Source organism: Mastomys coucha, unplaced genomic scaffold, assembly GCF_008632895.1.
Source record: "Mastomys coucha isolate ucsf_1 unplaced genomic scaffold, UCSF_Mcou_1 pScaffold20, whole genome shotgun sequence".
NCBI lineage: Eukaryota > Metazoa > Chordata > Mammalia > Rodentia > Muridae > Mastomys > Mastomys coucha.
This window is the reverse complement of record NW_022196903.1, coordinates 82,977,270-83,003,409: the sequence shown is the minus strand read 5'-3', so window position 1 is coordinate 83,003,409 and position 26,140 is coordinate 82,977,270. Positions and strand designations below refer to the sequence as shown.

The 26,140-nt window shown below is 48.6% G+C and overlaps 1 protein-coding gene and 1 long non-coding RNA gene across 2 annotated transcripts in view; one reads left to right on the top strand and one right to left on the bottom strand.

Annotated features, from left to right (window-relative positions):
• Positions 1-16,791, top strand: part of Chchd6 (coiled-coil-helix-coiled-coil-helix domain containing 6) — a 211,628-nt gene extending 194,837 nt beyond the window's left edge. Inside the window, exons 7-8 of the mRNA XM_031382524.1 lie at positions 15,228-15,363; positions 16,599-16,791. Coding sequence (XP_031238384.1) covers positions 15,228-15,363; positions 16,599-16,604 — 142 coding nt within the window. The 3' untranslated portion in view covers positions 16,605-16,791. The remainder of the gene's footprint in view (positions 1-15,227; positions 15,364-16,598) is intronic.
• Positions 14,621-25,230, bottom strand: LOC116099239. The gene is made up of 4 exons (XR_004122173.1): positions 25,117-25,230; positions 24,020-24,087; positions 23,290-23,858; positions 14,621-14,705 (listed from the first exon to the last, which is right to left on the bottom strand). It is a non-coding gene; the product is annotated as an uncharacterized LOC116099239 (long non-coding RNA).
• Positions 25,231-26,140: the final 910 nt, after the last annotated feature.

Here is a 26,140-nt window from a genome sequence, read left to right as displayed (position 1 = left end):
ACCCAGCAGTTCATGCCTCTGGACAACCACCTAGTGCTCTTTGCTTCTCACATTCAGGACCAGACTGCCCCTCTGGGAACAGAGCATCCCCACAACCTGCAGCTAGGCCACCCACCTTCACATCCCTTTCTCATGGCTTCCTATCCTGGGCTAAGGCATGTTCATGGTTCCTTTGCTCTGACTCATTGTGCTTGGGTAGGAAGATAGTGAGACATAACTGTTATAGATTGGATTGAGAGTATCTTCCATAGGTTCATGTTTTGAAGGCCTGGTCTCTGTCTGATGCTAATGGAAGAAGGTGGAACCTTTAAGAGGTGAAACCTATTTAAAGGAAGTCAGGTTTCTAGAGAGATGCCCTAAATATGGGGATTCCAGACTCCTCCTGTCTCTTTGCATCTCGGCCACCATGAAGCAAGAAGCCTTTCTATCATCAACTCCTGCTATGGTGTACTAAGCAAAAACAACAGGGATGAGCAGCCATGGACTGAAACATGCCAAGATAAATATCTCCTCCTTTCAAGTTCTGTGTCTCAGGCATTTGTCACAGTGACAGAATGTGATTGACATAGTCATGTGTAGAGAGTACCCAGTTCAGAAAAGTGCTAGGCCTAGGCTCTTCAGATACTGCCAGGCTCGCCACATGCAACTGTTGACATGTGACTCATCCCCTCTGAGATGTGCTGCCAGTGCTAAGTTGACATGGATTTCAACCACTTAGAACAAAATTGGTAATGTCTCATAACTCCTCCCTGTTCTTACATGTTGGGATAACACTTTATCATATCTTATTAAGTGAAATGCACTATTGAAATTAATTTTACCTGCTTCACTTTTGCCACATAACTATTAGAAAACTTTAAGTGTACATGAAGTTACAGGAAATGACTTCCACTTGTACTGGGAAGCAATACTGCCTTCCCTTCCTCACGACCTGCATGCTTCCTACTTTAGCATGCCTACCACCATGATTGCAACCCCACCCAAGAGAGCTTGTGTGTCCCCAATGGAGAGAATTGCACTGGGTCCTGCAGGCAATGAGTTGGAGATCAGCACCGTTCTTATAAACAGCAGTTCCTCTTGTTTCTGCTTTGAGCACAGGGAAGTCAGGAGCCATCAGTAAGCAAATGAGAACCCACCCAGGTGGCTTCTGAGGAGAGGCTACCTCAGACTTCTACCCCACTGTATGGTCACTAGATTTCTTGGTTTGAGAATCGCAAGAACTAAACTAGCTTTGAACACAGTCTCCACCCTGAATCCAAGAAGATGAGCAGAGTTCACATGGCATGAGTGCAAACAAAGAAAGCACCAACCAGGGTTTGACTCGGGGTAAAGGATGAGCTGTGTGGAAGCTGTGCTTATTCGTTGCCATCACTGACTCTTAGAATGTAGTGCTCCATTTAGACTCTTCAAAGTTGCATGTGTACATTGTACATGCGTAGATGTGCTTTTAACATCAATCTCATTAAAAGACAAATGCCAGGATTTAAAATGAATGCCTATCAGAACAAGAAAGGGCAAGTCCATCATCAAGGTGTTCCTGTGCCCTTCCTCCTAGGACCATGTTAGTAGGGCCTTGTCCTAGTCTGCTTTCTGTTGCTATGATCAAAACCAACTTGGGAGGAAATGGTTTATTTCAGCTCATAAGTTACAGATTGTAATCTAGGGAAGCAGAGAGGGAGTTCAAGTCAGGATCTGAAGCAAAGAGGTACACTGTACTGGCTTCCAACTCACATTAGGTACCTCCTCTTACAGCCTAAGTCTACCTGCCCAGGGATGGCACTGCCCACAGTGGCCTGGAACCTCCTACATCAACTAGCAATCAAGAAAATATCCCACAGATATTTCCACAAGCCAGTCCTCTTGCTGTAGTTCTTCCGTACAGGCTCCCTCTTCCCATGTGTGTCAGGTTGACAAGATTAACAAGGACACACCAGTAGGCAACAAGGCAGTGTCATCCTCAGGCCCCTCTCTCATCCCTACTGTGAAGTCTCTACAAAAGCTCTGTTTGACACCAACATGACCAAGGAGGCCTCTGCTGTACAACCACCTTCTGAAGCTTGCTTCCTTTGGGTGTTCCCTTCCAAACACGGCTCCTCCTGCATGCCTCTCCCTTTGGTCTTTCTGTAGACAAAGGGGTAGTAGGAGGGCAGTCATATTTATCAGACCCTTTCTGTGCTCTTGGGAAATGACATTGAATACATTATCTCTCATTTATTGCCTTATTTTATAGGCAGTAAGATGGGGAGTCGCCAAAGTGAAGGCACTCGCCAAGGTCACAGAGCTGATGAGTAGCAACCGCAGGTTTCTGTCCACGTCAGCCAGCCTCCATCAGCTGTCACACAGGAGGTATGGCAAGGGAACGTGGCTGGCACAGGACTGTCAGTGGAATTTTAAATGCCAGGGGCTTGGGTTTGGTTTTGTCTTGGGAAGCCATCAAAAGTGTTTGAGCTTTGAAGTGACAGGATCAGATGGGTGTCTTCAGGAGATAATTCTAGGAGCCGTGTGTTGTCTGCTAAGGCACAACTCTTCCATCCTAAACCCAAGTACAAGAAATTACAATTGTCTATCTGAGATCATGCATATGCCAGCCTATTGTTCCAGCAGCCTGCCTTTTTCAGTCTGTGTAACTCCCTTACTGTGTACACACGTGTGTGTGTACACACCCATCATGAGTGGGGGGCATAATTTGGCAGAAGATTGACTGCAGCTGGCTTCCTGCCATGCAGCCACTGGCTTATGATAACTGTGACTTGTGTTTCTCACATACCTGGGTAGTGATGGGACAAGATGTGGATACTGAGAAATGAGACCATCCCCTCACAAATGCCCCAGAATTTACACCTTTTTCCAGCAACATTATTTGAGGTTTTAGTTTTGAATTTCAGAGGAACTGGCAGCCTTTGCATCTTCTAATTCAATGCGTTTTTGTTGAGCTCATACTGAGTGGGCCAGGGCTTCTGTGCCTGGTGTTTCGTGGAGGTTTGTGTTCTTCTATAGCTACTAAAGATGAAGTGTGTTTCACTTAGGTCCCATGCTGACACTTGCCATCTGTAGTACATGTCTTTGGCATCTACCCTCAGTCTGGTTTACTGTTTCCTTTAGCATCTTCAAATTACAAAGAACACAAAATACATACTAGAGAGTGCATGCATCTGTGTGTGTATGGTTATAGATAGGCTGCATCTTTAGATGTTTTTCAAAATGAAAACCAGTGACATCTTTTGGCTGAACAGTTATAAAAAGGGTATATTAATTTTACATCCATATATGTAATATTACTATATAATAAAAATATAAGGAAAGTTTTTTTTAATCTGAGTATTTCCCTGTTTCTATATTGGGGCCATCATCACTCAGTTTACAGAGTGCAGCCACAAGCCAGGAAAATGAGCTATGGGTCCTGTGCAGTGCACATCTGCCCTTTGGCTAACCTCATTCACATGTGGACACCTTTCTGGTCAGTAGATGTCTAATTATGTCTTCATATTAATTACCTGCCATTCTTCCATATGGTTATTTCAGAGATTCTTGAGCAGCCCCCTACCACAAGCTTGGGTAGTTTCCAGCCCCTTCTTAAAGTAGCCTATACTCTGACAAATGAACTTGCCTGGGTTCCTGTATACATTTGTTTAAATTTATCTAGAAAAAATGGCTAGTTCAAAATCTGTACCAAGAGAGCCACATACATATATATTAGTATACTTATGTTTTTTCAACTGGCCCTCCAGGAAGTACAAGTGCCATTTTCTACAGCACAGTGATGGAGGAGGGTGTCCATTTTCCCAAGGCTTCCCAAGCCTGGTTTTGTAACAGTGTTTTGTTTTGTTTTGTTTTCAAACACCTTTGCCAATTTCACTAGGGAAGACAGCCCTGGTTTCTACAACTCATTTCTTCAGTTACTAAGTGTTGCCGTCTACTTACTCTTTCTGTGGCTCTCTTACTGGCAGCCTGTGTTGGTTCTTACAAGCCTGTACCTTAGTGTTGCCACTAACCCTGGTCTCCCTTGTTGACTGCTCTAGTTCATGCCTTGTGCTTTGTGTTGTATTGCAGAGGCTTTCCTTCCCCCAGGACTGTAATCCCAGGGAAGAGTACTTGTGTGATTTTTCATTTTGTGTCCTTAAACTGTTACTCTAAATAGCCCACTGGGATCCACTTGGGAGCCAGACATGAGCACAGATCAGCTTGTATTTTCTCTGAGTAGGAGTCCTTTGTCCTGTTGGTTCTGATCTAAGTCTCTTTGACCACACGCTAAGTCCCACTTGCACACACAGATCTGCTTCTAGACTCCTTCCCAGGATCAGCCCTGCATATTTTACACACACCTAAAATTTATTATAAAACTGCCATGATTCAAAATATTATATTTCTAGTGGAACAAGCTTTTCTACCTTGCTTATCTTTTTCCAACTTTTTTTTTAAATATGTATTTAGAATCATTTTGTCAAATTTCTCCAACCCTACTTACTCCTAGCTAGAAAAAGAAATGAAAATCTGGTAAGGTCTTTTTTTGGATAACCGCATCCTCCTGAGTGCATTCCATCCTATCAAATTGCCATCCTTATTGTTTGGCTGCTTATTTGGAAGGCACTCCCAACTCATAGCTGGGCTGAGGGCAACACAGAGGACTCCTGCATCCCTTAACCAGGGCTCCTGAGTGCTGTTCTTGTCACAGGTTTGCTTCAGCACCTTTTCTCTGCAGAGCCATATCCTGGTCTGAGCTGGTAGCCCATCGCTCCTCAACTGCATATGTCCTTCATGTACCTCCCAGAGTGTCCTCCATGGCTACCACACAGCCTTTCCTTTATGAAACCCGTATCTGAATGCAACTATCACCTCATAAATGAGGTTCCACCTGCTGCCCTAACAGCCTCGCCTTCCTTTCTAATCCAGAACATTGTCCATGAATCTGTTCTGACGTAGTCGTTAGCTCTTTCATATGGGCCTATTCCTTTATCTTTCCTGCCACTAACAACCTTGACAGTTTTAAAAAAAGGATAGGACACTCATCTGTAGGTGACACCCTGGCCTGTGTTTGCCGAGTGACCCCTCACAACCACACTCAAGCCATATGTTCTTGGAGACCAATGCTATACTCTAACAGGGTTTTGTCCCATTGGGAGACCCGAGTCTCCCATCTACTACTTGGGCATGTTGACCTAGGCCTATTCTGTTTGTGATAAAGACCCCATGTTCTCTGTTACCAGCTAGTATTTGTCAAGCAGTACTGTGGTAAGGTGCCAGTATGCTGACATTCTCCAGACCTTCACTAAGCCCTGTCTGTATTGCCATGCTCACCACAGTGATGGCTGCTAAAGGGTGGCGGCTTATGTCCAGAATGCCTCCTGTGTTTCTGGATTACTATTCTATCACTGGAGACTCTCACCTCCTTCCACCTCCAGCTCTGCATTCACTTACCTGGTTCTACGTGAGAGGCCCGGAAGTCACATTTATTCATTGGGTTGTAATGTTTATTCTGACTTATTAATGGAATGGCCTGGATTTCAGATTTCGGATTAAGACTGCCCCTCTGTCTTTTTCCCCATCTCTTCTCTCTCAAAATACATCTCAACTTGTTCAGGGAATGAAGTCTCCATTGTGGTCTTGATCTCCCTCTGTTGCAAGCGTGGAGCCTGCCATTTAAGGAGTTACATGCCTTTGATTAGTGGTATTGCACACCAGTGTCTGGCCTGGGTGTGCGTGGTGCTGCTCTGCTGCTCTCACTGTTCTGGGTATTCTCAGTAAGTGAGCTAGGATACACATGTATGCATGGACAGCATGGATGTTTACATGTGTACACATATGCAGCACTGTAGCCTTCAGGATTTCCATTTCTGTCTATTGTTTATATCAATATTCCCCAAACCAAAGAGTTCCATGGTTCCTTTCCCATGGTTCCTTACTACCCTCAGCGTGGGAGCCGCTCTCTGTCAGTGAACTGTTGTGTTCAGCTGAGGCCCTCTCCCAAGAGGGAGACATAGACCGCCTTTTTGCCCTCTGCCTTTATTTCCCCTCGCCCCTCTTGGCAGTACACCACTAGTATTCTCATGGTACCCTCTCTATCACGACCCCACTTCTCCTTCTCATGCTGAAGGGTTAGATGGGAGGGAAAGGGCTAGTCTCCTGTTTCAGGAAACAGCACAAAACCCTTCAAGGACTCCAGATTGACAGTTTCTGAAAACAGACAGAACACCATTGTAACTATCACATAGCTGGTGATGGTCAGTTTCCTCTCCAAGGGCCAGAGTGTCAAGGGTCCTACTGGACCCCATAGGTTTTGACCTGCCTTGTGACTGTGAGGTCAACTATGATTCAAGGTCAAGATCAGGTAGCAGAGGGTAAGATTGTTTGAGGGGGCCTTCTGCACAGAGAGTACATGGCTTCTTTTGTCCTGAGTGACATGTGAGATTCAGGGGAAGGGGAGGCTCTGGAGAAGATCCTCTTAGGCTCCTCTTGAATCACAGGACAGGGAGTGGGACTCTCATCCTGCTGCCTGCCTGCACGTGATGGAACGGGCCCAGTGACCTGGTGTTTTCCTAAAAAGCGCACAGCTCCATCTGGAGTTTTCTAGATAGCCCCAGTATTTACATGTGTTCAGGTAAGGAGGGAGGGGCAGGACTCATGGGTGGCATGAGTTTACATGTGAGATGTCAGTTGTGTGCATTCCTAGAATCCACAAAACAACAAGTTTCACCAAAAAAAAAAAAAAAACTGAATAGATCACAGTCCTAAAAGTAATGCACAAACTCCCAGAGGATAGGAGTCTAAAGGAGTTGTTTGATGGTGACTTCTTAGATCCAGTGGCATAGGCACAAGCCATGAGAAAATGGGTTGGCACTGGACTTCATTAAGACAGAGTGAGGATGGCTGAAGGAGGTGTGGGTACAGAATGGCCACTGATCTAGTCAGGTCTAGTCTGGAAGGGTCAGGGAGTGAGCAGAGCTCTGAGGGAAGTCTTAGCAGATAGCATGGGGATAGATGACAGGCAGCACCCTGGTGGTGCCAAGACAGAGGGTGTGCATTGCCAGGCTAGAAACAGCTCTCACATGACCTGCCTACAGCATGCACATGTGGTTTTCAAGTAGTGGGCAGTGCCTAGGACCCTCAGCAGCAGGAGCCCAGCAAAGGCTGGCCCGTAGTGTGTTCTCTTACCAGCAGCTCATTTAGCAGCTGTTCCATGCAGTGCTGGCAGTTCTGGGAGTAAATGAGCAACAGTAAGAGTTGCAGAAAAGAGAAGAAAGTGCAGCCAGTGATAACTCTGTACACTGTGGGTCACCACGTCCAGCTCCAGCCTACAGTACTAAGGTTCTCTGTAGAAAAGAGGAGAGCTTGAGCGTGGAGACAGGTAGGTTTACTAATCTGCTGGGTGGGCACAGGCCCTAGGTGACTGGAGAACTGGAGGCAGAGAGAACAGCCAGAGCCCCTAGGAACTAGAACTCAGGAGACAGCAGTTTCTATGTGAGAGGGCAGACACAAACTCTTGGCCTTGGGATGGTAGAGTTATGTATAGACTGTAGAGGGCTCTGAACATCCACTAAGGGTTCTCATCTATAACAGGAAGCAGGAATCAGTGAGGAGCTGGGGACTGCCTTGCAGTCTGATGATCTGCCACCCTGCTGGTAGCAGAACAGTAAATCTAGAAGCCAGGGAAGTCTTGAGGAATGTGGGCCCCGAATCTAGGTGGCCAGAACAGTCAGAGCAGAGGTTTTTCTGAGATTCGGGATCTGAATAGCTCCAATACAATCCCACTCTGCACCATTTAGGCCTCTGAGACACTTCCTTCATACTGTCACCTGTCCAGGGACAGCTTAGGGACAAATCCTATGAAAGCAGTTGTTTTAGGGTTTTACTGCTGTGAACAGACACCACAACCAAGGCAACTATTATAAGGACAACATTTAATTGGGGCTGGCTTACACGTTCAGAGGTTCAGTCCATTATCATCAAGATGTAAACACAGCAGGCATGATACAGAAAGAGCCGAGAATTCTACATCTTCTAGCAGAATACAAGCTTCCAGGCAGCTAGAACAAGGGTCTTAAGCCATGCCCACAGTGACACACCTACTCCAACAAGACCACACCTACTCCAGCAAGGCCACACCTCCAAATAGTGCCACTCTCTGGGCACTATATACACATGACAGTGGTGCTGTTCTTCAGTTACAGACCAGACTACCTCAGAGTCTATACAGGTTCAACTGCTTTGGCTGCTGTGGTTGGGATGGGGGACTCTACTTCGCGCTTTCATGGCTCCCTCAAGGCTGAGGTAGGCTTGGTCTCTTCACCAGGGTACTTTTACTAGTACATAGAGCCAGTATCCACACATACCACATTCATAGGTGGGTGCATTACTTAGATGGAGGGCACATCATAGAAAACAAGAACTGGTGTCTTTGGGTCTAGAATGGTGCAGGTACTAGTGATGAGCTGGGAAGACAGAAAGGAACAGAATAGACAATCTGAGCATGCATCATTTCCTGTTGTTACAAACAATCACGTGAATTCTAGAAACACAGTTTAATGTGGGACTCAGAGTTTCACAGGACCATTAGGAGAGATGCAAGACAGGAAGTCAAGGGAGATAATAGGTCACAGGTCAGGAGGGGTGGCAACCCAGAAGACCTCAGCCTCGAGCATTGAAGCCAGTAGCTCTTGGGGAATGTGCCAGATATCTCAAAATTCTCTGAGCTCAACCAGTCTGCATGTCTATAATCCAATTGTATGGCTCCCAAGAGCCCTCAAAACCACTGGGTCAGCTTCAGGGTACCAGGCTATGGCCCTTAAGAGTAGGCTTTTCCCTGCTGCTAGAGTCAGCTTTAGGCTGTTGGGCCAGAGCCCTGAAAAGTGGGGCTCTTCTCTACTGTGGTCCAGGCCTTGCAGTATTTCTCTGCCTAGCAGATACTGGGAACTTCTGGCCAGGAGCTTGGCTCTGGGGTTGAAGTGGGCCTACCTGCTGGGTACCAGTCCCTATCGGGTCCCATTCCATCATACAGAGGTCGTTCTGTGTAAATGAGCTAAGCTGTCTTAGACCTAGGGTTTCCTCACTAATCAGCCAGTGCCAATGGTTTACCTCTTTCCATAGTTCTACAAGAGCCATGCTTCCATGGCTTCTTGTGGTAGAGTATCAGCATCTGCAAGTCAGCCAACCTAAAGAACATGACCTCCATCCAAAACACCAAGGCTCCCTCTACATCAGGGCTCCCAATGCCCTGTACTTCCAACAACATTCCTACCACTTGGCTTCCTTTAGAATAGACTTCAAACATGAGAGCAGTTAATGTGTGACAGCCAGTGTGAGCTGCTCCACAGGAGCCATGGCCACTACTGGTGTCCTGTATTAGGACTTCAAAACCATATACTACATGCACCCCTGGGTTCTTGCAACATAAGCTGGCCAAATACGCTGGTCTCTGTGGAGGACAGCACATCCTCCTGTAGCCCTGGTGCATCTCCCAACAGTGACAAGGAAAAGTTCTGGCATGTTTTCCATGTGCCCTGAGAGGTACTGTCCAGAAAGCTAACCCCAGACTGCATCATGGAGAAGCCCAGATGCCACCCTAAGAATGCCTCTGGATGTCTGACTTTAGAGTAGGTGGACAATATCTACTCTAGAAGTTGCCACATTTCCTGGGGGGGTGGGGGGAGGCAGGAGTAGAGGGACTAGGCACAAGACTAAAGTTCTGTCTTCACCCTGTCACACTCAGCATTATTCAGCAAACACAGTTTCCAGATCTGTACTGGGACTTTCTCACTGAGAACCTCAGGTTTGTAGAAGAGACAGAGAAGGACAGAAATTTCTTGACCTGAGCATAGCTGGCTTTGCCTTGGGTTTTAAGCTTGTCACTAGGACTAAAGCAGACCTCAAGAACCAGGCCCACATGGCTGGCACAGACCTTCAGAGTAGCAGTATGACCTTAGTTAGAGAGATAGCTCTAGTTAGTGTCAGAGGGCTGAGTTATAGAAATAGACCAGATTAGAGTGTGATGAACCAGCCAAGATGGACAGTTTTTCCAGGTGGCAAATGACCAAGGTTCCAGAGAGAAAGGAAGGGCCCTTCCCTGAGGAGGCCAGAAAAAGGCACCTGGTCCCCTGAAACTGTTGCAGGTGGTTGTGAGAAGCATTGTGAGTGCTGAAAAGCAAACTCAGGCCCTCTGGAAGAGCAGTAAGCTCTCTTAGCCTCTGAAACATCTCTTCAGCCCCAACTGAGGGCCCTTCCTATTTATGCCCGAGAGCCTCAGACCACAGCTACAGAGACTACTGTGGGGCATCTATCCCAGTATAGTCACCCTCAGACATTGAAGACCACAGTAACCTGATGCTCCCCTCCGTATCCCTGAGACTCTGAAAGGGCCCTGCTGTTTCACACATTTCAGGGGGTGGTGTACAAGTACACATAGAGTCCCTCCTTCTCATCCCACTTAGCCCTGTGCCTCTTACCAGGCTATAGTTCTTGGAGGGATAGGCTTCGGAAGACCAGACTGACAATGATCCCGAGTGGCATGTTAATCAATAGTGGATCCCTGGGTCCCATTTACCCAGGTTGAGTGGCACATGATCAATAGCAGCCAGTTAACCCAGTCCCTTGCACCCTGCCTGTCTGAATAGTGCCTGCGCCCTGGCCACAGGATGGAACAGAAGACACTTTGGAACAGCTGGGCAAGACGTGACGGAGATGAATGGCTAGTGCATGTAGAATCTCGTTGCTGCTGCTATAATAAAAAGCCTGCTCCAAGGTCCCCACCAATGTTTCCTTGAAATTAAATATGAGGAGGACAGATAATAGCCAGATTCCATACCAGGCCAATATTATCAGATTGATGTCAGCAGTGATAATAGGAGAAGGATAAGTTGGTGAGATTCCATTTATTAAATAAAGTGAGAGAGACAAAGGACGGGAGCTGCATTGTGAGCATGTATATGGTGAGCACCACATGAGAGGCAGCTGGGGAAGGAGTCCCACCCTGGATTTGCTGCAGGAACTCCGCAGCGGAAGGTGCTATCCCCATAGTGACACTGGCATGGGAGCAGGGAAGATCCTACCCCTCTGGCCTCCTATGTCTCCTTGTCATGTTCCTTGGTTTACCACAAACTTTGCCTTTCCTTGTATGGAGCCTTCCCTACAACACCCCTTTCCTAGTGGATCAGCAATTTTCCAGGCCATTGAGAAGCTCTGAATACCTTGTGGTATACTCCTGTGTTTTATTTCTTTCCTGTACCCCTGATTGTCTCTTCTTTTGAATTTTGTGGCATTGTTTAAAAGTTAAGTGGCTTAAAGACACGGGCTGTGGAAATGGACACCCAGGAGTGCTACTTATGTTATTGGCTTACTCAGCCTACCTTCTTGTAGAACCCAGGCCATCAGCCCAGGGATGGCACCACCTCCAGTGAGCTGGGCCCTTTCATATCAATCATCAATCAAGAAAATGTATAACAGGTTTGTCCACAGTGGGGGCATTTTCTCGATTACAATCCCTGCTTCCAAAACGACTCTAGCTTGTGTCAAGTTGACATAAAACTAGTGAGGACGCTGCCTCACAAGGTTGAAGTCAGAGACATTGCTGAGTCTGGCATCCATCCTGGTACATGCACAGTAGCTGTTTGGTAGCCCAGAAGCTGATGCTGAGGAAGTTCTGGGCCTTGGTACCCTGCTGCCATCCTCCACTCCACCACTTTCACACCACCTCTTGTGTTTTGTTGTGCTGCCACTCAAGGCCACCAAAGGATCCCATATTATCCCAGCTTAGAGACTGAGAGTCCGAGTGCAAGGTGTGTGCAGCTCCTGGACGAGGCCAGGAAGAGCTGCAGATGCTCCTGGTAACCCCGCTCTCCTCGACTGATAAAGTGTAGTGAAGCCTTCACCTCTGTCCTCAGAGCATAAATGTCTCATGTGTTTTCTCTGTCCTTTTTCTTCTCATGAGAGTGTGAACCAAGTTACCACTGGGTTTGGTTCATTCTACTTCTCTGTTACTTGTCTTTGCTAAGTGTATCCATAGCCACACTGTTCAAATATGGTCGTGTTCCAAGGCCCAGGAAGGATGTGAACAGTGAAGGAAATTCCAAGCCTCTGGCTTCTAGGTGTGCTTATTCCTGATCCCCTTTGGGCACCAGTTTCTATCTTGGCAGATATGTGGGATCCAGATTGATGTAAGCTAAGCAGAAATATAGATGTACACTTCGGAAACGAAAATCTGACTGGCTTCTGGTATGTTAAGGCGATGTGTGATCTGGGTGAGGGCTGTGGCACTGGCGACCTGACTCTTGAGCCATCTGCTATAAGACTTTGCATTTACTGAGTGTGCCCTCGTCAGCTGAGCAGGACTTCTACAATAACCTAAGCTGACACCCTTTCACAAGATTCTTCTTATCCCTTGGAGCTGTTTTGTAACACTCAGTAAAACAGGTCACCTTGAATGGGGTAAAGCCACCCAATACCTGCTTCCAAATGCTTTGACCTGACTAGCCCTACCCTACTTCAGAGAAAGATTCACTTCAGGAGCTGTGCCTCTCCTCAGATTCTTCTGTGTACAGCAGATAAAACTGTTGACATTTGCCTGCCTGTGTGCATTCCTACTGTGCTGAACTCCCTGTGGAAAGGACTGTGGCCTCAGCACTAGCAATGCTGTGCAAGAGTTAGATTACACACAGCCCAGTTTCTCCCTGCCTAGGAACCCACTATGTCTTCTCTGAAGTTTTTTCTCCACTCCCAGGCCCTCTTATTGGAGGGCAGTCATCAGTGAGGTGGGCAGCCCTAGGGGCCATGAGAAAAGAGGCTAGTGATGAGGCTACTCCTCTCCTCTCCTGCGGCTCAGTCCCTATCAGCAGCTCTGTTGTGCATGTATGGAGTGGAATGAGAATCAGAGCTCACACTGGGCCCAGGAGCCTGCCAGGGTGCTTTCTCAATAAGGACAGTAAGCCTCATACCACTTAGAGCTGAGGTAGTAGCCTCAGACCATGGTTATGCAGGGTTAACTCTGTAACTCTGTGCAGGGAGGACGCCTGCACCTTCCCAGGTATGAGACACAGAACAGAGCCAGGAGGGGAGCCAGTGGGATGGGGAGTACAAGCTAGGACTTGGGGTGATGAGGGACCACAGAGCAGTGCTCATAGAGAGCACTTGTCTGAGACAAGAAGCCACTGAGAACTGTGTCTTCCAAGGCCATACAGCTCCAAAAGGCCCATGACTAGACAAGCTCTTGGGAAGTTACAAAGGAGGTGATGCCTCCACAGTACACACAGAGCCTCTGTGCATCAGGTAGAACCTGGCAAGGGGGCCTCCAAAGGATCAGGAGAAAGGCAGCTCTCCTTCATGTATCTGAAGATGTGATGTAAATGCAGAGGCAAAGACCCAGATGACTTCACTGGAGCTTGCTGGGAGGAAGCCCCCTTGAGCAGCATTGGGCACAACTATGAGATTTGGGGGGGGAGGCTTCTACCCTATACGTGGGTTTTCTCACCTGTGGCCTGGCAGCTTGCCACAGCATTCCAGCCACCCTGCCCTGCAAACCTTCTATCTTGTTCAGACTCTTTTTGTCCCAATTGGCTCTTATTGTCCCAGCTAAATATGGGTTCCTCACTCCTTCACTGGCACATGTCTTAGGGTTAGACCTGTGACCAAGCACAGAAAGGTGAACTGGGTGAGTGGGGTTTCTAGGAAGAGTCGGGCCTGATTAAATGAGTCACCAAGCCTAAAGAGGAGATACTCCATGATGGCTGTGGTCCAGGAAGAAGGATGGACCCCAGGCAGCATCATGAAGCAAATGGCAGTGGTCAAAGTGCCCATTCTGACCCCTGGGGCGGGCATGAGACATTGCAGACTTACCTCCTAAGCCCCTGATTACCTTGCTGCTGACTCTTCTTAACTGAAGGCTTCCACTTGGTTGAATTATCCTGATAACAGCACTCTCCCTCTGGTGTCTGCTGCATGGCTGACACTCTCAATTCAGAGGTGCCGGGCAGGAGAGCAGCAAGCTGGCCTGGAACACAGCTTGCAGAATACCCATCCTTCTTATTGCCAAAGAATGTGAGGAATGGCTCACTGCAGCTTTATAACTGTCAGGTGTCACTGCAAGTTCACCACAGCTGTTACAAACGCTGATGGGTAGATGGTGCCACCACAGTGTCAATAAATATACCCTCCCCATACACTGGCTAGGTGATGTAACTTCTCTATGCCACAGTTTTCTCATGTGGGAGAAAGAGGCAGGGAAAAATAAATAACATGTACCACATAGAGCAGGGAGAGGTGATGGGGGCATGTTTTCACCAGAGTGCTGCTGTGTGAGCTGCTGGGGTGGGGCATGAGAGAGTAAGTGTGCACAGGACCCTGAGTAAAGGTGTTAAAAGATGAGTGTGAGAGAATGGGTGCCAGGAGTGTGTAGATGTGGGAGGGGTATGAGTGAGTGCATGTGAGTGGAGGACTCTGGGATCATAGGAGAATGGGTGTGTGATGGAATGTGGGAGTGTGTAAAGTACATGAGAGTATGTGTGGCTATGTGTGTGTGAGTTGTGGGAACACTGGATATGAGACAGTGAGGGAAGAGAGCTTATGTGGTACAAAAAGGCATCTGGTAGTAGTCCTGTCAAAGGTGGCCCCAGGGAGCCGGGAGGGACACCTGTAACTGTGTAACCTGTTGTTTACTTCTTTATCACTTGTTTTGCATCAGAATTGTAGAAAGTCAGCATCTTCGTTTGTTGTAGATTCTGAAACTATTTTGATAAAGAAAGAAAAGATAGTAAAATGCCTCAAAACATTACTACTACAACTATCTCTAAGAAGTGTATTTTTGTTTTATCTTTTGGACATCTCTGTAGGGTTTCTGCATCACAGTAGTAAAAGTAGAACAAGGGTTTGGGGGGAAATGGCATTCCTGTCACATGGCTGTGGCATCAGGTCAACAATGCACAGAGCCTTGAACAGAGCCTGACCCAGCCAGCTGGGAGATTGTCAGGGGCTGCATCCTGCAACTGAGGTCCTACCACCATGCCCCTCACCCTTCCTGGTTATACTGGGGGCTCATGGCAGCAACCAGTCAGCATACAGCCCTATACCCCAGTCCATTCAGTATTGGCCACTGGCCATAGGACCAGACCCTGCAGCTCCTCACTTGTGGAGTAAGCTGGCACATGGATAGACATCCGGAGCTTATCTAGTGTCTTTCTGGATGGTGAGTGTGAGTTCTTGCCTCTCATGCCTTCTAATACCAGCCATCTGCTCTTATCGTCCCCCAGGCCCCGCAGAGTGGAGCCTGTGTGCTCTGGCCTACAAGCTCAGATCCTCCGCTGCTACCGTGACCATCTGCATGAGGTGCTTCTGTGCTCAGACCTGGTCAAGGCATACCAGGACTGTGTGAGCACAGCCCGCAAGGTGAGGCTACCTGCCACAGTGTGTAAGCATGAGACATCTATGCCTGGGCCCCTGCATTTAGATGGCTCATCCCCCACCTAGCTCAGAGCCATTTCTTACCACTTTGGGGATCCCAGACACGTCCATGGGAGCAGTATCCCCTGTGCTGCTCTACCTGGTTAAACTTATGAAGTCTGTCCACCTTCTTGGAGCAAGTGACAAACTTCTCATCTTTCAGCAGAGGGGCTGAAAGAAGGACTACCCAGTTATACCCCCAGTCTTCCTTGACAGAAACAGCACTAAGCCTTCCACCTTGTATCGGTGCCCCATTAGTGTATCCCACCAGTGTACCTTCATTGCACTGAGTGAAAACCTGGAAAAGGTGGTGCTGATGATGTTGGACAGACTGTAGGAAGTTCCAATGTGCCTCTGTCACTACACATGCCTAAAAGAGGCTTGGAATCTTCCAGCCTCAGCTTCTCCTTCCTGGCCCTACACCTAATGCTCCTGGAGACATCAGTGTCACCTCTATACCATGCATGTAGTCTGGCACAGTATGAGCCTCAGCACCAGGCTCACAGGGCACCCTGTAACTGAGATGCCCTTACTAGAAAAACTTGGTGCCCTCTGCCAGATGCACAGAACATGGTCCCTGGCAGAGGTGAGATAGGAGTGAAGAATCCTTAGGAAAAAATTGTTTCTAAAAGCAGTTAGATGACAGAGGCATTCCTGGGCCAGCTCAGGACACCTGAGGGCTTTCCTCCAGGTACAGAGCTTTATACCTGCCTGGAGGTATGTAGAGCTCCCTAGAGCAGGAACCTGATTGCACAGTTGCATTCTTCCAGTGTCTCTCTCAGAAAATCCCTAGTTGTTAAACGAGAGAACAGGGAAGGCCTTGCCTAGGCAGAATAGAAGTGGGCAAGGCTGTACTAGGCCAGGGTGGGGCTTAGTTATACCACTGTAAGAACAGAGAAGGGAGCTGAGCCTCTGGGGATAAAGAAGTGGTGCTGGCTATTATTGCTGCAGAATGTGTTAAAGTAAGAGCCTGTGTCCTGCTGGGCTATGGGGAGAGACCCAGTATAGGTCTCAGGCCAGCTAACTGACTAGTAACCAGTTATGCTGCAGGGAAATAGCCACTGTCCAGTGCAGTCTACAGGAGCCTGGAAAGCATGGAGCTGAGGTCTCTTGCAGCCCGGGCCTGGGCCATCTCTGGGGAAGAAGAGGGCTCAGCTGAACTCTGGCTGTTCTCTTTGAAGGGCTGAGGAGCAGCTTCCTTCCTGGAGCCTTGAAGAAGGGATGGATCATGGGACCACAGACCATGGCCCCCATGCCCTGCAGTCTCTAACTGAGCACCCATATGCCTCTGAGTGTGGGGCTGCCATGCTCAGGAAACAGTATGTGCTACTGATTGAAAACAAATAAAGCAGATGTCTTTGTTTGCAGTCATTCATTCATTGGCACCCAGTCACTTCTGTTGACTCTGTGTCCAGCCGTCTGTTGGTCACCAATGACACAGAGCCTCACAGGACAGACTGCTTCTCCGGGGGAGTATTAGGCCTGGCAGGGGATAGCATGTAAACCCATAACTACATGGCCACACAAAAGCTACCGTGGAGCAAATATGAGAGGAAAGAAGGGAAGTGGTGTTTTCTTGGGATGGTGCCAGCATCCAGAAGGACCTTCTGTTTGCTCTCAGGAAGGCTGGTGGGTAATTGCAGGACAGAGCAGAGCCATGACGAGTGGGCCCCAGGTAGGGAGGAGCAAGGTGCTCTGTAGCTAAGGGAACAGTGGGCATGAGAAGAAAAGGAAGTTGGGGAAGGGGCATCCTGGCTGTGAAAGCCAGGCCTTGAGCAGAGGCAGTGCTGTTCAGGCACCCAGAGCCATGTCATTCTCTCACAGGAGGGGCAGACTGAGGTAGGGCCTAGCCAGAGAGCCCTGTGGTCTGCACTGCCCAGAAAGATGAAGCTACCCTGCTCTCCTCGGCCAGAGCAGGTGTCTGAATAGGAGATAAGAAAGGATGGACAGTTTTCAAGGCTCTGATACAGTGCAGGTGGCAACACTGGTTCAAGTGTGAGGACTGAGATGAACAGGTCTAAATACCGACCTGCCACTGCTCAACCTTCTTCTCTCTGACAGCACACCAAACACCAGGACCACCCTGTGGCTTGCATTATGTCCTATTCTGAAGGGTTTGGATGGAGCTTGGGGTTCTCTGGCCTCTCTGCTGGTAACCTTGTATTTCCCATTCAGGTTTGCTCGGGGAGTCCCTGCACCATCTAGAGCTGAGTGCCCCACACTCAGGCTTAGCAGCTGATCCCTGTACTTCTCCCTTGAAGCCCAAGGGAAAATTAATGTTTGGGAGATACTCACAGTCTAGCCAGGTTTGCCTGATGGTCTTATTTAGCCACACTGTGGGAGCAGTGGTCAAGAAAGGCAGCCACAGCATCCTCTCTCAGTGTTCTGGATGAGTGCCTCACAATGTGTAGGGAAGCTAAAGGGTGCCCTAGCCTGAGCCCTGCAGGGAAGAAAAAACTTGCTGGGATAAGAGAGGTCACAGGTCACATGGCTTAATCACCTTAAGTGATACCAGAGCAGTCCTCTATCTAGGAACAATGATCCTTTCAGACCCTCCCCCAGAGACCTGGCTATTCAACATTGTCTTGGAAATCCCACAGCAGCAACTTGCAGACATCCTTCCTACTTTGTAAGCTTAGTCGGGTTCCAGGGCTGGGCATCAGACACTGCCAGGTGTGTGAGCACCTGGGAACTAGACTGCACAGTCCTCTGCCAGCTCACTCTGCTGGGAAGCAGGCCTCCCCCAGACCTGGCATAAATGGCAGCATATATGTGGCTTTCAGCACTGCTGAGCAGAGCTTCTATCCTGCTCTCTTTCAGCTTCCCTGTACCTTGCTTGTATCTGCAGACACTGGCAGGTCAACAGGCAGCCACTGACCCTAGGATCTCCCTCTCACTCCCCTGCCCAGCAACTGCCAGAATATATAGCTTTCTCTAAGTGTCCCTCTGCAGGCTAGGACTGGTCTTGGGCTCAAGCCAGCTGAGCAGGAGCCGTACAGATCCATACTCCCTCACCCCTGGCCTACAGCCTCTAGTTTAAGTGCACTGGTGGCACTGCTGGCTGCTTGAGGCGGAGAGGGAGGGCTGTCTTGGCCCGGGAGCTCTGTGGAACCATATTCTTCTCTGGGAATGGCAACACTGACCCAGCCTCAGCTGGGGTCTGTCTAAAGAGACCCTGGGGGCTGGAAGACAGAAGCAGCTTGTCAAGGCATCTCACTGACAACAGGTGGCTATGAGGCTTATCCAAACTACAAAGCCTAGAAGGTCTTAGAACCAAAAAGCAGAGCTCAGAAGAAGCTGACTTGGATAGCCTGGGGAACTCCAGTCTCTAGCAAAGGTCAGGACAGTATAGGTACAGGTCCTTGGGCTATATAGTGTTCTGCAGGCTGCCTGACCCTCCCTGTGCCCTTTATCCAAAGTCTCAGCCTAGCTGCCTGACCACCTGACTGACTGGTGGCCACAGAATCACAGCAGGGAGGAAGATCTTCATTGGTTTTCACTTGTCATTCTAAAGCTGGGAGATGCCTCCTCCTATGAAATGATGAGTGTCTACAGCCAAACAAAGGAGGCTGACTTCCTAAAAAGTGCTGGGGAAAGCAGAAAGCCAACACAGGAGACTAGCCATTTCAGTTGTTCCCCTTAGAGAAAGCACAGAGGGGGGCAGTGCAGTGAAATTTCCCTTGTGATTGGCCACTGTAGGGGCTCCTGTTCTTGAAAAACTGACCCATTTCGGAGTTCAGCTTGAGGACTTAGAACCCAGCAGGAGTAGCTTCATTCTAGAATGGTCTCGTCTACTAGGGCCCTAGAGAGGCTAATCTGAAAGATAGCCATCTGTTAGCTGTAACAGTGCTCTTAGCCTGGGCCTCCCAGCATAGTATCTCTCCACACAGGACACAGCACACCACACACACACACACACACACACACACACACACACATACCACATCACCTTTCAGCCTTTCCTTAGCTGGTGCTTAGTCCTAAGAACAGGTTGTAGTGTTCAAACTGCAAGTGGGCCTGGCACTCCCCTACTACCTCCCTAGAATTCAAGGCACACACGCACACACCCCCTCAGCCTCTACCTTCCCTTCCCATTGTACCACAAGCACCCGTCATGGCAACAGAACTTAAGGGAAAACTTTCCATGAAGCCTCTGCCTCACCTCCCAGCACCACCCTGACAAAGCTAGCCCATCCAGACCAAGCTGTTGGGCTGAGGAGGGGCTACAAAGATGAGGCAGCACCATCTCCCACAGGTACCCAAGGACCACTTCGACTCAGCTTTGGTCAGGTCAGAGATGCTAGTGCTAGGAGAGGAAGATTCCTGAGCCTACCTAGGCCAGACCCAGCTGAGATTTGAATGGTCATCTCAACTAGGCATCCTACCCACCCTTAGAGGGGGGCCCAATGCTGAATAGGTCCCATGTCCCCATCCCAACCTTGGTACTCCAAAAGAATGAGGGTGTGTTAGCTGACTCCAACAGATTCCCTGTCTCTGCTTGTTCCCCTGGGTAGGATTGGGCAAGGGAGGAATGGATGACTTTTCACTGCACTTTTCTCTTCCTGGGCCACAGAGGTTGCATACGCATGGTATATACATACACATGATATATGAGTGTGCAAGTGTGGGTGTGCACATATGTCCATAGAGGAGTGGGAATTCTGTGGTTGTATATGTCTGGATGTCTCTGGTGTGTGTGTTCTCCTGTGTATACTTTTGTGTGCCTAGGTCTTTTGTCTTCTGTACACAGATGGCCAGCCTCCCTCAGCACACCTGCTGATATAGGCTTGATCTAGGCTTTCCCCAGCCTGGACCTCATCCCGTTTCCATGCCTTCCCTGATGCCTAAAGCAAGCTTTCCTTTAGGAAGTTGTGGGGGGAGGGAGGGGAAGGGGGGAGAAAGAGAGAGAGAGTGAGAAGGGGGAGGGAGGAGAGAGAGAGAGAGAGAGAGAGAGAGAGAGAGAGAGAGAGAGAGAGAGAGAAGACAGTGCATTGGTGTGTTCCTGTGTATGTACGTTGGTACACCCAGAACCTTGCCTGGAGGAGGGGTATGTTAGACAGCGTGCACTTCAGGAATGTCCTGGAGCAATGCTGGTAATTCCTGCTGCTGGGGAACAATGTGATTTGTCATTCTCAGTGCAACCAGAAAAGTAGAGAAAGCCATGATTATTGAGGCCAGAGGGAACAGAAGGAGACAGGAACAGAAAGCTCAGCTGGGTGTTATGATGAACTCTAGGTGAGCAGCAGCAGGAAGCTCCGGCCCACCAGGGCTAGAGTCACAAGGAGAAAGGACTGTTGGCACCAGGGGGGTGCCAAGGGGGTTTGAGGCACAGCTACAGAGGAAGGGCTGCCCAGAGAGGAGAAAGGACTGTCCCCTGTTTAGTCTGCTTCATCCCATCACCCATCATCATTGAGCCTTCCAGAGCTGGACACAGCAGGGAGCCAGAGGCTCAGGCAGCTGAGGGAAATGCAGCAGCCCCTGCTGAGAGGGAAGGGTCTGAGTAGGGCGCAGCTGCTCACCGCTCTGTGGTAGCATGTGTGCCTGTGCCTAGATAGCCATGAGCAGTGGGTGTCAGTGTAGGGATGGACATGGGCCTGTATGATTTATGCCCTATCTCAGCAGGTAGTGGACAGCTGGCAGAGAATGATACCAACAGCCAAATCTAGCCCTTAGCAGACTTTAAACAGGAACCAGAACAGTGTGCATGTTTAAAGCCTTACACAGCAATATGGCATAGTTACTGCTATAATCATCTCATAGATAAGGACAGTATGGTGTAGAGAATGTGAGTAACTTGACAAAGAGTACACAGGAAGATCCAAAGACAGGACTCAGAGCAGCCTGGCCTTCAATCCCTACCCTCAAACTAACACTGCACCACCTATTGGAGGTGGGCCCTGGCTGTGTCTGGGACAGAGCTACCCTTAACCTGCTCCTGAAATGCCCTTGCCTGTTCCTGACTACCCAAACAGCAACCTTGACACAAGTTCAGTGTTGGCTGTAGAGGCTATATGATGACAACCCATTCCTCCTTACATGACATTACTGTCCATGACAATGAGTCAGTATCAGCAGCCAGGTGGCCTTGAAACTCTTGAAAATTGTCCTCCATTGTCACCATAGGCAGACACCCAGTTAGTGCAGGGGACTGCAAGAGGATAAGAGTACCCAGTACAAAGCAGGGCAGTCACTGTGACTTCCTGGAGGTGCTGGCTGGGTGAATGCATCAAACTTTGGTTTTTTGATTTTGTTTTTTGTTTGTTTTTGGGTTTTGTTTTGTTTTTCAAGACAGGGTTTCTCTGTGTAGCCCTGGCTGTCCTGGAACTCACTCTGTAGACCAGGCTGCCTTGAACTCAGAAATCCACCTGCCTCTGCCTCCCAAGTGCTGGGATTAAAGGTGTGCACCACCACTGCCCAGCTCAAACTTTGTTTTTTAAAATGCAGAATCCCGGGGCTGAAGAGATGGTGCAGTGGTTAAGAGCACTGGGTGCTCTTCCAAAGGATTTGGGTTTGATTTCCACCACCCACATGGTGGCTCAAAACCTCTGTAATTTCAGTCTCCAGACCAGACATCCACTAGCCTCCACTGACACCAGGCATACAGAATAGTGCAGAGGCCTATGTGGATGCTAAACGCCCATGTATAATTAAGTAAACGTAGTCTCACAGAGCATAGTGGTGCATATCTGTAAACCTGGCTACTCAGAAGGCTTACGGGAGGACTGCAAGTTTGAGACCAACCTGGACAACTTAATTTACAAGACCCTGACTCTAAAATAAAATATTCCCAAGGGCTGAGAATGTAGCTCAGTGGTAGAGTTGCCTAGTAGCCAGGTTCTGGGTCCATTGCCCCAGACTAAAAACAGAGTTTCGAAGTTCACAAAAAGCAAGCAAGCAAAAGCTTTCTGTGTACTGTTTACAGAAGATATCACTCTAGTTCTAGGGGCACAAGATGACTGGGAAAAAGGGGGTGGGTGTAGAAAAAGAGATAGCTGCAGCTGCCTCCTGGAGAACAGAGGAGGCTGCAGTCTGAGACAGGATGCTTCCAGACTGAGCCTTGCAAGCAGTAAGGGGACATTTGGAACAACAGAGTGAGAGTTCACAGGAGCTATATACACATTTCACTAAAGCTGCAACAACAGGGAGACAGTTCACAGGAGCCTTACACACCTTACACTAAAGCTGCAAAATATACAAGGTCAAATTTGCAGAATGGACTGAATAAGCCAACACTTCACTTACAGATTTAGGATTTGCATGGCTCATGTCCAGTGGTTGTCAGAACTGGTGCTAGACGTGTGTGTGTGTGTGTGTGTGTGTGTATGTGTATGTGTGTGTATGGGGGCTTAGTTTTAGTTTTCACATGGATGTATAACATTGATTCATCTGCTCAGGCCAAGTTGGAAAGGTCTGACAGACAAGCCCAAGCCAGCTCTTCCATCGGCTATGAGCAGCTCTTGTACCATCTACCTTTTCTCTTTATATGTACCCATACAACCTGCCAGTGGAAGGAGCCATGACCCCACCTGGTTCCTCCAAGACCACTGTGGGCTGCTGGTAGGCTTACACTGAGTTCTTCCTCCAGGAAGGACAAGCTGAGGACCGACCGGATCCTGCATCTGATGGGGAGTGACTCAGGCTGGCTCTTGTGCTCAGCATGGAGTATCTTAAAAAGTGGTTCTTGCAGGGTTGGGCAAGGCCCATGGAGACTCTGGTAGCCCTGCTTCTCCCTCTGCCTCTACTGCCTGCTCTTTGCCAGCACAAGTTTCTCTACAAACATCCTACAGGCTCCTTACTTCCATATTGCTACACAGAGGATGAGTGTCCTAGTATAATCACTATGTCCTGAGTACTCTCAAGGAAGGGTCATACCCAGTCTATTTTTTCATGTGGTCAGAGTCCAGCAAGAGAGATGGGTTTCCAGTGTCAGGGTTTTCCAGTGTCGGTTTCCAGTGTCAGGGTTTTCCAGTGTCAGTTTCCAGTGTCGGTTTCCAGTGTCGGGGTTTTCCAGTGTCGGTTTCCAGTGTCGGGGTTTTCCAGTGTCAGTTTCCAGTGTCAGGGTTTTCCAGTGTCAGTTTCCAGTGTCAGGGTTTTCCAGTGTCAGTTTCCAGTGTCAGGGTTTTCCAGTGTCAGTTTCCAGTGTCAGGGTTTTCCAGTGTCGGTTTCCAGTGTCAGGGTTTTCCAGTGTCGGTTTCCAGTGTCGGGGTTTTCCAGTGTCGGTTTCCAGTGTCAGGGTTTTCCAGTGTCGGTTTCCAGTGTCGGGGTTTTCCAGTGTCGGTCCATCAATGGGAAGCTCTGAGAGCTCAGAGCTTGGGTCCTCCAGCTCAAGGATTGAAGTAGAAGGAGGTGGGGATTAGAATGGAAATACTGAAGTCAGAGCTAAACCAGAACTGACTTGGTAAAGTAAGTGCCTGGCAAATGGCAGGAGACAGTCCACATGCCTGTGGGTAAGGGACACAAGACAGTGTGGTCAATCCATAAGCAGAGCCGCTCCAACAAGACTGTGGTACAGAGATGAATGCAAGTCTCTTGGAATTAGAAAGGAAGGAAGGAGGGGGGAGGGGGAGAGGGAGAGAGAGAGGGAGAGAGAGAGAGAACTTACCAGGACACAAAGATGGGTGTCCATCCAGAGAGAAAGGCCAGAGGTTCAGAGCATGTTATCAGCTCTTCCTTGGAAATAAGATGATGTAGAGTATAATTAATACTATTTTCTAATATTCTAAACTGATTTTTTTTTTTTTAGTTAGGGTCTCATATATCCCAGGATGTCTCAAAACTCAACTGTGTAGCTAAGGGGTGGCTTTGAATTTTTTTCCTTAACTTTTTATTGATTTTCTTTGTGAATTTCATATCATGTACCCAAATCCCACTCATCTGTTTATATCCTCGCTCCACCCTTGCACCTTCCCCCTAAAATAAAATAAAAATAAATAAATAAATAAATCTCATCGTGGAAGCTATAGTGTGTCACAGTGTGTCACACAGTGTACCTCTGTCTAAGGTCTACATATCTTTACTTGCAAATGTTCATTGCATTGAGTCATTGGTCTGGTTCAAAGCCTCTGGCTTCTACTACACACTATCAATACTGGATATTGTCCTCTCCAGGACTCCCCTCAGAGATCCTGTTGTTGCCTTGTGTCATGGAGATGTACAGAGCTTTGGATCTACAGAATTGGCCCCTTCACATGGTCCAGCAGTTTATAGATGGGGTAGATATGGCCAACTCAAAGCCCTGGAACTGGGTCTGGGTGATAGTTTAGTTGGTCAACCCACTAGCTCTGATAAACCCACACCACCAAGGAGAGCTCTTTAGCACTGCCTTACCTGGCTCATTCAGTGCCATAGCCAGTGGAGGGCAGGGCCAGCTCTCTCACTTGCCACAGGTGGCAAGGGGCAATGGGGATCGTTGGACCCTATTTGACCCTGGTTTAGGCCTTGAGGGCAAACCCGAGCCTGGCTCAAGTTTTGTAAACTGTCTCAGTCGCTTCCATACTGGAGTGACTCAGCACGACCTGCTTAAGCCTGCCTTTGCCTAGCTACTGCTGACAGAGAGTAACTTTGTTGGCTCCATCAGTCACCCCATACCCTTCGTCAACTTTCCCCTCCCCCTATGTCATGTCACCCCACCTCCTCTCTCAGCCCTTTATAAAGAAAAGATCGATACAATAAAACGAGTTCCTGCTTTGACAGACTCACAGCTCAGGGTAGTTATTCTCCGGAAGGTAAGAGATCCGAGCCTCGACACTCACCATCCTGCTCAGCCCCATGAAGCTCTGCTGGACTGTGTTCTCTCTCTCTCTCACCTGGTTCTGCCAGCAGAGAGCCCGGCAGGGGATGACAGTATCTCTCCCTCACCTATGCCATCACACAGCAAATGAGGGGTGGGACCAGCTCAGCATAGTGCTTGGACATCAACATGGCCTCAAGTAGCAGCCCAAACCAGGGATATCTGCAAGGCCTTTGGTAGGAATGCAGACCTCAGACATCAACACAGTCCCCTGCTGCTATAGTACCAAGGACCAAGACATGGCCTGGTGGCAGCATGGGCCCGGATGTCACCATGGCCTCAAGTGGCAGCACAGAATCCTCATATCTACCTGTTCCTCACTGCCATGGAGTCTCCAGTCTACCTTCCTCCAGTGTATAAGCCTCTCAGCATCACTTTCTCTCCTATCTCTCCACCACACACTCCATCTTTCCCATCTCTCCATTACCTATTCTCTCATTGTAGTGGTGCCTATTACATGTGCCTGGGTGTCATTCTTCCAGCTGCCCCCTGAATTCTTGATTCCCCTGCCTTCCACGTACTGAGATCACAGGCCTTCACTACCAGTTTATGTAATGCTTCAGTATCAAGTCTCCTGCATGCTAGGCATGTGTCTACCAACTGAGCTTTCCCCCAGCCCCAGCAAAGGGCAAATGAGAGGGTGTGGCCCTTGATAGCCTCAGGTCATGAGACAGGCAACATCTTCCCTCTTGTGTATCTGAGCCCCTGGCTCCTGTTACCAAGGCTAGCTTTGCTCCGATCCTGGACAGTTTGAGCCTCCTTGAACAGCAAGGTGCTTCTGCCTTCTAAGCAGAGGCCAGCAGAGAGGCAGGGTCTGGGGTATTAGATCCTTGAGAGAAGACCAGGCAAGAGGCCTTTCTGTACTCACCAGATGCGCATACAGACCGCCTTGGTGTGCATCACAGTCACTCTTAGGCACTGCTGAAGACAGCA